This window comes from Bison bison, unplaced genomic scaffold, assembly GCF_000754665.1.
Source record: "Bison bison bison isolate TAMUID 2011002044 unplaced genomic scaffold, Bison_UMD1.0 scf7180017864141, whole genome shotgun sequence".
NCBI lineage: Eukaryota > Metazoa > Chordata > Mammalia > Artiodactyla > Bovidae > Bison > Bison bison.
Window position 1 is genome coordinate 2,688,780 of NW_011494713.1, and position 14,751 is coordinate 2,703,530.

A 14,751-nucleotide genomic window follows, 5' to 3' on the forward strand; every position below is an offset into this window, starting at 1 on the left:
ACTGTTCTCCATAGTGGCTGTACTAGTTTGCATTCCCACCAACAGTGTAAGAGGGTTCCCTTTTCTCCACACCCTCTCCAGCATTTATTGCTTATAGACTTTTGGATAGCAGCCATTCTGACTGGCGGGAAATGGTACCTCATAGTGGTTTTGATTTGCATTTCTCTGATAACGAGTGATGTTGAGCATCTTTTCATGTGTTTGTTAGCCATCTGTATGTCTTCTTTGGAGAAATGTCTATTTAGTTCTTTGGCCCATTTTTTGATTGGGTCATTTATTTTTCTGGAATTGAGCTGTAGGAGTTGCTTGTATATTTTTGAGATTAGTTGTCAGTTGCTTCATTTGCTATTATTTTCTCCCATTCTGAAGGCTGTCTTTTCACCTTGCTGATAGTTTCCTTTGTTGCAGCACCTGCATTTTAAAGAACATAGTTGGGAAAAGAGAAACCAGTGAAGGAGAAATAAGCATAGTCAGAAGTGTATTGAAAAAACCAAGAGATGCTTAAAAAAAAAAGTCTTTGGCTTTGAAAAAGAAAACTGAAAGTGTGAGTTGGTCAGTTGTGTCTGACTCTGCCACCCCGTGGACTGTAGCCTCTGTCCATAGAATTCTCCAGGCAAGAATACTGGAGTGGATTGCCATTCCCTTCTCCAGGGAATCTTCCCAATCCAGAGATCAAACCTGAGTCTCCCGCATTGCAGGCAGATTCTTTACCATCTGAGCCACCAGGAGGCTGACTTTAATTTTAGTGTCAGAGACTAGCAGAAGCCAGATTTCAGTTTGCTTGCAAAAGGAAATTGACCCTAGATTATTGTGTTAACTTTGGTCCTGAAATGAAGAGGATGAGCAACTCAATAGATCAAGGTATAGCTTTTAATTTTTATTTTAGTGTTTAATAGTCAAAAGATTAAGTATATCTGTAAACAGGTAACTTTTTATACAGTTTGGCTAGCCTCTGTTTTGATTTTTTTATTTGCCTCTTATCTTTAAAAATATAACTTTAAGAAACATATTCCATATTGGTGAATTGATTTTACTAGTGTAAACCAAGCTTAATTATTGTTGGTAATTTTTTTTAGGAATATGAAAATGCTGAAAATGCATCGACTCAGTCAAAGGTTATGAATAAAAAAGACAAAAGAAAGACTCATCAGGGAAAAGACAAACCTCTCACAATATCACTAAAAGAGTTTCAGTCTGAAGGTAATATATGTACAAAATCTATTAAGCCAGAGAAACTATTCTGAGTCTTTGTATACTTAAGTTCAAGTACCTTTCTAATTTTTAAAATAAGATTGTTTCATTAATATGTTACTTAGAATGTAAAACATGTAAACCTGCTTGGAAATAAACTATTTGGGGGTTAAAGTGATTTAAACGCAGTCATTAAAATCTCATAAAATTTCAGTAAGAATTTATCTTTCTGTATTTCTGAATTTGCCCCTTTTCTAAAATTCACTGAAAATAAAAATTGATATTTGTAGTTTTGAGTCATCTTGAAACATGTTATTGTCCTTACACATAAAGTAATTTGACTTACACTAGACCAGAAATAGGGGGCTTCCCCGGTGGCGCAGTGGAAGAGAATCTGCCTGCCAGTGCAGGAGACATAGGAAACATGGGTTTGATCCCTGGGTTGGAAAGATCCCCTGGAGAAGGAAATGGTAACCCACTCCTGTAATCTTGCCTAGAGAATCCCATGGACAGAAGAGCCTGGTAAGCTACAGTCCATGGGGTTGCAAAAGAGTTAGACACGACTTAACAACTAAATAACAACAAGCCATGCTTATACCAGTCAAAACAGTTGCTGAACAGATAAACAGCAAGGTCCAACTGTATTGCAGGGAATTATATTCAAAGGAAAATAAGAGTAGTTGCTGACCAAATGAACAGCTGTTTGTTCATTGATCTTGAAGTCAGTTTAACTCGTATGAATTTAAACTTAATGCATTGGTCACCCCGTGGACTGTAGCCCACCAGGCTCCTCTGTCCATGGAATTCTGCAGGCAGAGAATACTGGAGTGGGTTGCTGTTCCCTTCTCCAAGGGATCTTCCCAACCTGGGGATCGAACCCAGATCTCCTGCATTAGAGGCAGATTCTTTACCATCTAAGCCACCAGGGAAACCGTCAATGAGGATTAGTAAGACCATAACAGTAATATATTAAAAAAAAACTTCACTGTTTTTAGAAACAAGCCTGTCTGTGAGTTCAGTTCAGTCACTCAGTCGTGTCCAACTCTTTGCAACCCCATGAACCGCAGCACACCAGGCCTCCCTGTGCATCACCAACTCCCGGAATACACCCAAACCCATGTCCATCGAGTCAATGATGCCATCCAACCATCTGATCCTCTTGTCATCCCCTTCTCCTTCTGCCCTCAATCTTTGCCAGCATCAGGGTCTTTTCAAATGAGTCAGCTCTTTGCATCAGGTGGCCAAAGTATTGGAGTTTCAGCTTCAACATCAGTCCCTCCAGTGAATACCCAGGACTGATCTCCTTTAGGTTGGATATCCTTCTAGTCTGTGAAGTTAGGAATAAATTTAGAGGATTGCATTGTATACATTTAAGGATGAGGAAAGTTTTTCCTATAGCTGACTTTTCTGATTAAGTCACTTTGTTTTGGGGTTAAAACAACAGACACATGTTAAATTTCCAATTTTAGTAAGAATGATTTTATATAAGAGTTATGTCATTATAAACTAGGCAAAGATATGAAAAGAATGTTTTTTAAAACTTTAATTTATTTATCATATGTTGAAATATTATGTAAATTTATTAGACGAGTTGAGAATGACATTAGTATGCTATTGTTAAAGGCAGGCTGCACAGCTATTTCAAAACATGATAAACACAATCATGGTTCTTGCCTGGGTTTCTGGCTGCACGTTGAATACCAAGTAGAACATGCAAGAAGAATGACTGAGTAGCCTATCAGGATTTGGTAGTTTGACCTCAAACACGATTTTGACATTTACTGGGTTTATGGACTCTATTCTAATCAGTGGATACTTTAGAGAATTGGACCCAGCTTTTAGGTTTGCAAATAGATTTCTCATAAGAAACTATGCTGTTAAATTATTTTTAGTCCTTGAGAATGGAAAGTTTCTACTGTGCCTGGGAAGCATTGTTAAATATTAGATACCTTGATCATCTCCAGTTTAAATAAAAACACTTGCTACCTATTAGTTTCAACCTTTTGTCTATGTGGATTCCCAGTGTCTTCCTTGTAATCATTTCCCAGAAATACTGTGTTGTTACTAAGTCAGTGGTTTAATTGTTTAATTTCGATATAGCTATGTCAACATAAATGTACATTAATTTTTAGGATTTTTTTCACAATATTATCATACCACTATAATATGTAGTTTTAAATTTTAAGAAACCTAGCTAATAGTTTTACAGGACACAAATTACTATTCTACCTTTTATCCCACAAAGGCAGTGGTCCGTACAATTTTTACACTAACAGTACCCTGTGATTTGATTTTAGACATGTTTACCTCCCTTCAAGTGCTCCTCCCTCCAAAAAAATTATGTGTAACAACAAATCTAAAATATATGACATTCAAATGTTTAGAATTTAATAATACCCCTTGGTATGGGTGGCATTTAGTGGGATATGAGTCCTTAAGCTGAGCAAATTAGTAATTATATGGTAAATTTTAACATCTTATCCCTAGAAAAATAAATCTGATGTGAGTCCCAGACAACCCCCAAATGACTTCTGTAACTCTTATTGTTGTTGTTCAGTCGCTAAGTTATATCCAACTCTTTTGTAGCCCACCAGGCTTCTCTGTCCATGGAATTTCCTAGGCAAGAATATTGGAGTGAGTTGCCATCTCCTTCTCAAGGGGCTCTTCTTGATTCAGGGATGTAGGCAGATTCTTTATTGCTGAGCCACCAGAGAAGCCCGGTGTAACTCTTAGAATTTTGAAATTCTTTTCAATAACTTAGTTTAAATATTTTGTGCATATTGAAATATTTTACATGTTAATGTCCTTCAACGAAGTCTCACCATTTTTTTTTGTTTGTTTACAGATCACATTAGTAAAAAGACTGAGGTAAGTGTTGTTGTAACCATCTTTATTCTAGAAGACATTTGTTGGTTTTAAGAGTAGTACTTTAGTGTTTTGAGATATAGCCATTTAAAGGATAGCTCACGTTTGTCATGAATAACTAAACTCAATCCTTTGCTTGCAATTTAAATGATATAAAGTACAGTACAGTAGAATAAAAATACTATTTGCATGAAATACAGTATCATTTGACTTTAGCAACCTAATTACTGTGTGTTTGAATGTTACCACATGTAAGCTTAAAATTTTAGGGAAAAGTAGTATAATACTTCAACCTTTATTAAAAAAAAATGGTGAAACCATGACTCAGGATATTTTGGAATTATAGAGATTGTGAGGTAAGCTGTGATTTTACTGTTTATACCTGTGGATAAGATTAACCTGGTCATATATTTCTCTTATCATTTGCCATTAGAGGGTAGTGCAACCTACACATACTTTTCTAGTGTTATTGGTTACTTTTTTCTGTTAAGACTAATACAGTCTCTATAAACTTTTTAGCATTGGCAGATACTTTTATAAAATACTTGTAATATTGAGGAAGGTACTAATAAAATGTTAAGAGTTCTTTGGCTTCTTTAGGTGATAATCTAAGGTTTCATTATTTTGTGTCATGTATATTTTCTTGTTAGTAATTCCATTAATTGATTTTTTTAATAGTCAGGTGTTCCTTGATTTCACTGTAGAATACATGCATAGTTTTGACTATTTTTGTTGTTGCAGATGTTTTCTTGACAGGTCAGGGAAATGAAATCCTTTCTAAGAAAACGACATCTATATAACTCTGTAACTATATTAGTAATATAGTCCTCAGCTGTGCACACAAACACAAAACTCATTTATTGTTAAAACAGATGATTGAAATTCTTTTAAAGTTATTTACAAGCCACTATCGGACAAAGCAATGGCACCCCACTCCAGTACTCTTCCTGGAGAATCCCATGGACAGAGGAGCCTGGTAGGCTGCAGTCCATGGGGTCTCGAAGAGTTGGACATGACTGCGCGACTTCACTTTTACTTTTCACTTTCATGCATTGGAGAAGGAAATGGCAACCCACTCCAGTGTTCTTGCCTGGAGAATCCCAGGGACGGGGGAGCCTGGTAGGCTGCCATCTATGGGGTCACACAGAGTCGGCCACGACTGAAGCGACTTAGCAGCAGCAGTAGCAGCACAAGCCACTATCACTGTTTTTAGATTAAAATTTAAATGCCTGCAAATATAGACTGAATATTATATATTAGAAGATCCCCTGAAGAACGGAATGGCTACCTGCTCCAGAATTCCTGCTTGGAGAATTCCATGAACAGTGGGCTACAGTCCATGGGATCAGAAAGGGTCAACATGACTGAGTGACTAACACACACATTAATTATGTGTTTGAAAGTGGAAGATGTGTACTTTTGGACTGATTTCATTTTTTTTTTTAATCCATTGATTTATTGGGAGGGTAGTTTTATGCAAATGATAAAGCAGATACACATATTCTTCAGATAGTACTGGCAACTGTTAGTGGAGGGAAAGATAATTTTTAAGAGCTATTTATGCTTACTTTTTTTTCTTCACTGACATGAAAGGAAAAAAAAAAAGACTGACATGATTTATTTAATATATTTAACCCAAGTTGTATTTAAACAAACATGTGACATAACATATGTTTTGTGTTTCATTATAGTTTTAGGGCTGTATTTATCTATTTTAAAATAATTTGATATGTAATAAAATTCACTGTGAGTAATCTTGATGATTAAAATGTTGTAAACATTTGTAAATGCAGTCTAATTATAATTTATTTCCTACATAAATATTTTAAGAAATTGGTCACAAAAATATGTATCACATTATTCTATGATATGTATTAAAAATATACCAAAGTTACATTCATCTACTATTGAATGTATTACTAATTTTATGGGGACTTGGATACTTAAACGGAAGAAATTGAAGAAAATAGGGAAATTGAAGAAATTAGGGAAATTCTTAAATTGAAGAAAAAGTAGAGAAAACCACTAGACCATTCAGGTATGACCCAAATCAAATCCATTATGAATATAAAGTGAAAGTGACAAATAGATTCAAGGGATTATATTTCATAGAGTGCCTGAAGAACTATGGATGGAAGTTCGTGACATTGAACAGAAGGCAGTGATCAAGACCATCCCTGAGAAAAAGAAATGCAAAAAGGCAAAATCGTTGTCTGAGGAGGCCTTTCAAATAGCTGAGAAAAGAAGAGAAGCTAAACGCAAGGAGAAAAGGAAAGATATTCCCATTTGAATGTACAGTTCCAAAGAAGAGCAAGGAGAGATAAGAAAGCCTTCCTCAGTGATCAGTGCAAAGAAATAAGAGGACAGCAGTAGAATGGGAAAGACTAAGAGATCTCTTCAAAAAAATTGGAGATACCAAGGGAACATTTCATGCAACGATGGGCACAATAAAGGACAGAAATGGCATGGACCTAACAGAAACAGAAGATATTAAGAAGAGGTAGCAAGAATACACAGAAGAACGATACAAAAAAGATCTTCATGACCCAGATAACCACGATGGTGTGATCACTCAGCTAGAGCCAGACATTCTGGAATGTAAAGTCAAGTGGGCCTTAGGAAGCATCACAACGAACAAAGCTAATGGAGGTGATGGAATTCCAGCTGAACTATCTCAAATCCTAAAAGATGATGCTATGAAAGTGCTGAATTCAATATGCCAGCAAATTCGGAAAACCCAGCAGTGGCCACAGGACCACAGGAAAAGGTCAGTGTTCATTCCAGTCCCAAAGAAAGGCAATGTCAAAGAATGTTCAAACTACTGCACAATTGCACTCATCTCACACACTAGCAAAGTAATGCTCAAAATTCTCCAAGCCAGGCTTCAACAGTACGTGAACCGAGAACTTCCAGATCTTCAAGTTGGTTTTAGAAAATGCAGAGGAACCAGAGACCAAATTGCCAGCATCCATTGGATCATAGAAAATGCAAGAGTATTGCAGGAAAACATCTGCTTTTGTTTAACTCTCTCCACTTCCCTTGAGTGTGGGATGTATTTAATAACTTGCTTCCAAAGGTAGACTATAGAAAGGGACGGAAAGTGACTACACTGGAGAAACCTGGCAAACACAGCCTTGCCAGGTGATAAATGTTAATATTAGTGTTAAATCATGTTGGTAGTATGTATCCTTGATGTGATGTGAATGGCCTAATCCTCTGTGGTTTTTTCCCCTAAAACACATGTCTAGTTTTGAGAAAAATCAAACAAATGAATATCCAGGACCATGCAACATAATAACTGACCATTGTACCTATATGACTTGAAAATATAAAGGTCATCAAAAACAAAGTGTGAGAAAATGTCATGCTCAGAAAAGGCTAAGGAGACAGGATAACTAAATGTAATGTATCCTGGATGGGATCTTGAAACAGAAAAAGAACATTAGAGAAAACTAGTTCTAGGGAAATCCAGATAAAGTGTGAAGTCTAATTATAGTAATATGCCAATAATGGTTCCTTAGTTGTAACAAGTGTACCACAATAATGTAAGAAGTTATCAACAAGGGACACTGGGTGAGAGATATGTATGGAAATTCTCTATTATCTGAAACTTTACTGTAAATCTAAGACTTCTCCACATTTAAAAGATAATTTTAAAAATTGATGAGTGAGTTCAAGTGTTGTGAGCCAATATAAAGTTAGGGTTAAGGCTGCAGCTGCTGCTGCTGCCGCTGCTAAGTCGCTTCAGTCGTGTCCGACTCTGTGCGACCCCATAGACGGCAGCCCACCAGGCTCCCCCATCCCTGGGATTCTCCAGGCAAGAACACTGGAGCGGGTTGCCATTTCCTTCTCCAATGCAACAGAGTGGAAAGTGAAAGTGAAGTCGCTCAGTCGTGTCTGACTCTTAGCGACCCCATGGACTGCAGCCTACCAGGCTCCTCTGTCCATGGGATTTTCCAGGCAAGAGTACTGGAGTGGGGTGCCATTGCCTTCTCTGAGGGTTAAGGCTAGTAGCTATTAATAATTATTTCCTTAATTCATTATTTATTTAGAGCTGTTATTTAACTTTTTACTAAAGGAATACATGCATATAATAATAATTAAATGGTAGAATTTATAAAATCAGTGGTATCTCAACTATTGTCACTCCCTTACTACATATTAAAATCCTCCTCATGTTTCAAGATTGACTGTGTCAAGCTGTGCAAGTGTATTTAGAGTTTTTTGGAACGTGCTATACTTTCTCATACTACCTTGCCTCCCATGTATTCTTTCCTTCCATCTTTCTCAGTGGTGTCTTGTCTATGAATAGTTGTTAGTTCTTATAAGAGTGTGAAATCAGGAACAACATATGTCACCATCTTGGTGATGTCACACGCCTCCATCTTTATTTGGCTAACTATGCTTTAGAAACTTGGCCAAAGAGTCACTTTTTTCCCTGGAAAAGTTACCTCATCGTGGTCTTATTTAGATGCCCAAACATCCTGTGTATACTTGATAGCACTCAACATCCTGTTTTATCACTGTTTTGCTTCTTGACTAAAATTTGATTTTTTGGAAATCTGGGACCATATCTTACTGCTTTAATTTCTCTGATAGTCCTAACTCCTTTCATAGTGTGTGTGTGTGTGTGTGTGCACATGTGCGTGCACTAACTCCTTTCATACTGTGTGTATGTGTGTGTGCTTGCCTGCACATGCATATGCTCCGTCTTGTCTTGACTCTTTGTGACCCCATGGACACATGAATGTTGATTGATGAATGAATGTTCTGCCTTCTTACTAAAACTTTCTCTAGCCTTTTTGGACTGCTGCTTCTGTGTATTTTTATCACACTGTAGCAGAGAAACCTGTTTTAATTGCTCTGCCAGTTCAAGCACATTGTTAGGGTCTTCATGGAGCTCAATATTAAGAAGAATTCTGAGACTGCATCCTTGCTCAGCAAGAAAAGTACCACTATCAGTTAATTATGTTTGCCATTAATAAAAGAGGGAAAACTGGCATCATGCTTTACAGGTATTTTTCATCTCTGACATGTTCAGAACAGTGCTTAATTATTTCATTTATTATTATATCGTGTGATAGTTTTTATCTTTCTCAGTAAATTGTGAGTTCCAAAAGAGTAGCTAATATGTAGCATAGTGCTAATTGCATAGTAAAGGTTTAACAAATAATTATTTCAAGTCAGATTCAAAACTTGAGTCTGTCAGGGTCTATTCTAGGAGAGAAAAGATAGGCTTATCCCATATATAATGTAATTTTTAATATTATGCTTATAGAAAGAACACCATTATTTAGATTTCTTCTTGGAATAAATTCAGAGCACTCAAGTGTGGAAAAGAGAAATAACATACAGATGGAGCATTTTGAGGTTTGCATATTACTGTATAGTAAGGTATCTTAAAACTTTACAGCCAGGAGGCTGTTCTTCTAAAATGTGGCTTGGAGCCCTTAGAAATATGAAACGAATTGTCAACAAGTGCATTTGTATTTGTCAGTTTATAAATGATACATTCTTCAGATAGAAAACAGGTACTCAGTGGGAAACTAGATTTGTTTTTAATTGAAGTATAATTTTCACACAGTAGAATGCACCAGTCTTAAGTATGCAGCTTTGACACATATGTAAAGTTATATGACCTACATTTCTATCAAGATAAAGAACATTTTCATTACATCAAAAAATTCCTTTCTGTACCATCCCTGTTATTCCTCGTGCCCTACCCTGCTTCCTACAGGCAACCAATTTTGTGGTTTCTACTGTCATAGATGAGTCTTGCCTCTTTATTTACAATAAAGCATACAGTATGTTATTCTGTGGTCTCAACATGTTTGAGGATTCATCCATGTTGTTGTGTATCACTGGTTCTTTTCCTTTCCATTGTTGAATTATGTTCTGTGGTGTAAACATGTCACAATGAGTTTATTCATTCCCCTGTTGGTGAACATTTGGTTTGTTTCCATTTTTTGACAGTTATGAATGAGGCTGCTATGATATTTTAAAGAATAGCTTTATCAAGGTATTATTTACCGGCACTATAAACATTCAGTTCAGTTCAGTCACTCAGTCGTGTCCGACTCTTTGCGACCCCATGAATAGCAGCACGCCAGACTTCCCTGTCCATCACCAACTCCTGGAGTTCACTCAGACTCACATCCATCGAGTCAGTGATACTATCCAGCCATCTCATCCTCTGTCATCCCCTTCTCCTCCTGCCCCCAATCCCTCCCAGCATCAGAATCTTTCCCAGTGAGTCAACTCTTCGCATGAGGTGGCCAAAGTACTGGAGTTTCAGCTTTAGCATCATTCCCTCGAAAGAAATCCCAGGGCTGATCTCCTTCAGAATGGACTGGTTGGATCTCCTTGCAGTCCAAGGGACTCTCAAGAGTCTTCTCCAACACCACAGTTCAAAAGCATCAATTCTTCGGCACTCAGCCTTCTTCACAGTCCAACTCTCACATCCATACATGACCACAGGAAAAACCATAGCCTTAACTAGACGGGCCTTGTTGGCAAAGTAATGTCTCTGCTTTTTAATATACTGTCTAGGTTGGTCATAGCCTTTCTTCCAAGGAGCAGGCATCTTTTAATTTCCTGGCTGCATCACCATCTGCAGTGATTTTGGAGTCCAAAAAAATAAAGTCTGTCACTGTTTCCATTGTTTCCCCATCTGTTTGCTATGAAGTGTTGGGACCAGATGCCATGATCTTAATTTTCTGAATGTGGAGTTTTAAGCCAACTTTTTCACTCTCCTCTTTGACTTTCATCAAGAGGCTCTTTAGTTCTTCTTTGCTTTCTGTCATAAGGGTGGTGTCATCTGCATATCTGAGGTTATTGATATTCCTCCCGGCAGTCTTGATTCCAACTTGTGCTTCATCCAGCCTGGCATTTCACATGATGTACTCTGCATATAAGTTAAATAAAGAGGGTGACAATATACAGCCTTGACATACTCCTTTACTATTTGGAACCAGTCTGTTGTTCCATGTGCAGTTCTAACTGTTGCTTCTTGACCTGCATACAGATTTCTCACGTGGAAGGTCAGGTGGTCTCGTGTTCCCATCTCTTTCAGAATTTTCCACAGTTTGTTATGATCCACACAGTCAAAGGTTTTGGTGTAATCAATAAAGCAGAAGTAGATGTTTTTATGGAACTGTCTTGCTTTTTTGATGATCCGTCAAATGTTGGCAATTTGATCTCTGGTTCCTCTGCCTTTTCTAAATCCAGCTTGAACATCTGGAAGTTCTTGGTTCACATACTGTTGAAGCCTGGCTTGGAGAATTTTGAGCATTACTTTGCTAGTGTGTGAGATGAGTGCAATTGTGCAGTAGTTTGAACATTCTTTGGCATTGCCTTTCTTTGGGATTGGAATGAACACTGACCTTTTCCTGTGGTCCTGTGGCCACTGCTGAGTTTTCCAAATTTGCTGGCGTATTGAATGCAGCACTTTGACAGCATCATCTTGTAGGATTTGAAAAAACTCAGGTGAAATGCCATCACCTCCACTAGCTTTGTTCGTTGTAATGCTTCTTCCTAAGGCTCACTTGACTTTGCATTCCAGAATGTCTGGCTCTAGGTGAGTGATTACACCATCGTGGTTATCTGGGTCATGAAGATCTTTTTTATATAGTTCTTCTGTGTATTCTTGCTACCTCTTCTTAATATCTTCTGTTTCTGTTAGATCCATGCCATTTCTGTCCTTTTTTGTACACATTGTTGCATGAAATGTTCCCTTGGAATCTCTAATTTTCTTGAAGAGATCTGTAGTCTTTCCCATTCTATTGTTGTCCTCTATTTCTTTGCATTGATCACTGAGGAAGGCTTTCTTATCTCTCCTTGCTCTTCTTTGAACTGTACTTTCACATGGGAATATCTTTCCTTTTCTCCTTGGGTTTAGCTTCTCTTCTTTACTCAGCTATTTGAAAGGCCTCAGACAACATTTTGCCTTTTGCATTTCATTTTCTTAGGGATGGTCTTGCTCAGTGCCTCTTGTATTATTGCCTCTTGATCACTGCCTTTAGTACAATGCACTTTTGAACTAAACTTTAAATGAAGAAACATTTTCAATTTTTATTTGTATTCCTCTATGCCAACAACATCAGGAAGTGTAATTAAAAGCAAAATGTTTTTTTAAAATAACAAGTTGTAATAGTTCTTATAAATCTAATAAATTATGTATAAAACCTATATTGGGAAAATTATGTAACTTTATTGAAAGATAGTAAAGACTTAAATGGAGACACCCGTGTTCATGGATTGGCTGACTTACTATAAAGGGGTCACTTTTCCTCAAATTTGTAAAATCAATGTAATCTTAATCAAAATCACAGGTTAGTTGTTAAACTAAAAATGAAATCACTTCTAAAATTAATGTGCAAGTGCAAAGAACCAAAAATAGCCAAAATGCTCTTGAGGAAGACAAAGATAGGCAGATTTTAAAAATCAGACATCCAAGATTTTTTTTTTAACTAATACAGTAAGGATTTGGCATAGTAAAGTAAGTAAGTAAAGTCCCTCAGTCATGTCCAACTCTTTGTGACCCCATGGACTGTGGCCTACCAGACTCTGAGGAGCTTCTCAGTCCATGGAATTTTCCAGGCAAGAGTACTGGAGTGGGTTGCCATTTCCTTCTCTAGGGGATCTTCCAACCCAGGGATCGAACCTAGGTCTCCCGCACTGCAGGCAGATGCTTTACCATCTGATCCACCAGGGAAGCCTGGATTTGGCATGCTGCTGTTGCTAAGTTGCTTCAGTCACGTCTGACTCTGTGCGACCCCACAGACGGTAGCCCACCAGGCTCCCCCATCCCTGGGATTTTCCAGGCAAGAACACTGGAATGGGTTGCCATTTCCTAGTGATAGACACGGAGAAGGCAATGGCAGTCCACTCAAGTACTCTTGCCTGGAAAATCCCATGGACGGAGGAGCCTGGAAGGCTGCAGTCCACGGGGTCACTGAGTGTCGGACACTACTGAGCGACTTCACTTTCACTTTTCACTTTCATGCATTGGAGAAGGAAATGGCAACCCACTCCAGTGTTCTTGCCTGGAGAATCCCAGGGACGGGGGAGCCTGGTGGCTGCAGTCTATGGGATCACACAGAGTCAGACACGACTGAAGCGACTTAGTAGTAGTGATAGACAAATAGACCTTTAGAACAAAATGGCCCATGAACAGAACAGCCATGTATGTCCCTTGATTGTAGCAAAGTGATGTGAATATTACTGGAAAAAGGATTTACTTTTTAGAATAAGTGGGGATTTGGAGACCAACTAAATATATGGGTAAAAAAGACGGAATTATTACTTCACATCAGTTTAGTTAAGTCGCTCAGTCCTGTTGGACTTTTTGCAACCCCGTGGCCTGCAGAATGCCAGGCTTCCCTGTCCATCACCAATGCCCAGAGTATACTCAAACTCATGTCCACTGAGTTGGTGATGCCATCCAACTATCTCATCCTCTGTCGTCCCCTTCTCCTCCTGCCTTCAGTCTTTCCCAGCATCAGGCTCTTTTCAAATCAGTCAGTTCTTTGCATCAGGTGGCCAAAGTATCGGAGTTTCAGCTTCAGAGTCAGTCCTTCCAATGAATATTCAGGACTGATTTCCTTTAGGATGGACTGGTTGGATCTCCTTGCAGTCCAAGGGACTCTCAAGAGTCTTCTCCAACACCACAATTCAAAAGCATCAATTCTTCAAGTGCTCAGCTTTCTTTATAGTCCAGTTCTCACATCCATACATGACTACCTGAAAAACCATAGTTCTTTTGACTTGAAACGCAACATTACTTCACATCATACACAAAAATTCATCCACAGTGGATCAGAGGCCTAAAAGTCAAAGGCAATGTTCCAAATAATTCAGGTGCAAATGCAGGAATAATATGTTCATTATTTTAGGGTAAGAAAAACACACAATGCACTAACTTTATTTTATTTTATTTTTAAACTATACAATATTGTATTGGTTCTGCCATATATCGAAATGAATCCGCCACAGACATACACGTGTTCCCCATCCTGAACCCTCCTCCCTCCTCCCTCCTCCCTCCCCATACCATCCCTCTGGGTTGTCCCAGTGCACCAGCCCCAAGCATCCAGTATCGTGCATCGAACCTGGACTGGCGACTCAATTCATATATGATATTATACATATTTCAGTGCCATTCTCCCAAATCATCTCACCCTCTCCCTCTCCCACAGAGTCCAAAAGACTGTTCTATACATCAGTGTCTCTTTTGCTGTCTCATATACAGGGTTATTGTTACCATCTTTCTAAATTCCATATATATGCATTAGCATACTGTATTGGTGTTTTTCTTTCTGGCTTACTTCACTCTGTATAATAGGCTCCAGTTTCATCCACCTCATTAGAACTGATTCAAATGTTTTCTTTTTAATGGCTGAGTAATACTCCATTGTGTATATGTACCACAGCTTTCTTATCCATTCATCTGCTGATGGACATCTAGGTTGCTTCCATGTCCTGGCTATTATAAACAGTGCTGCGATGAACATTGGGGTACATGTGTCTCTTTCAATTCTGGTTTCTTTGGTGTGTATGCCCAGCAGTGGGATTGCTGGATCATAAGGCAGTTCTATTTCCAGTTTTTTAAGGAATCTCCACACTGTTCTCCATAGTGGCTGTACTAGTTTGCATTCCCACCAGCAGTGTAAGAGGGTTCCCTTTTCTCCACACCCT

The 14,751-nt window shown here is 38.2% G+C and overlaps 1 protein-coding gene across 1 annotated transcript in view; it reads left to right on the forward strand.

Moving 5' to 3' along the window:
- Positions 1-14,751, forward strand: part of GKAP1 (G kinase anchoring protein 1) — a 92,402-nt gene that overhangs the window by 31,834 nt on the left and 45,817 nt on the right. Inside the window, exons 5-6 of the mRNA XM_010840070.1 lie at positions 1,077-1,200; positions 4,037-4,059. Coding sequence (XP_010838372.1) covers positions 1,077-1,200; positions 4,037-4,059 — 147 coding nt within the window. The remainder of the gene's footprint in view (positions 1-1,076; positions 1,201-4,036; positions 4,060-14,751) is intronic.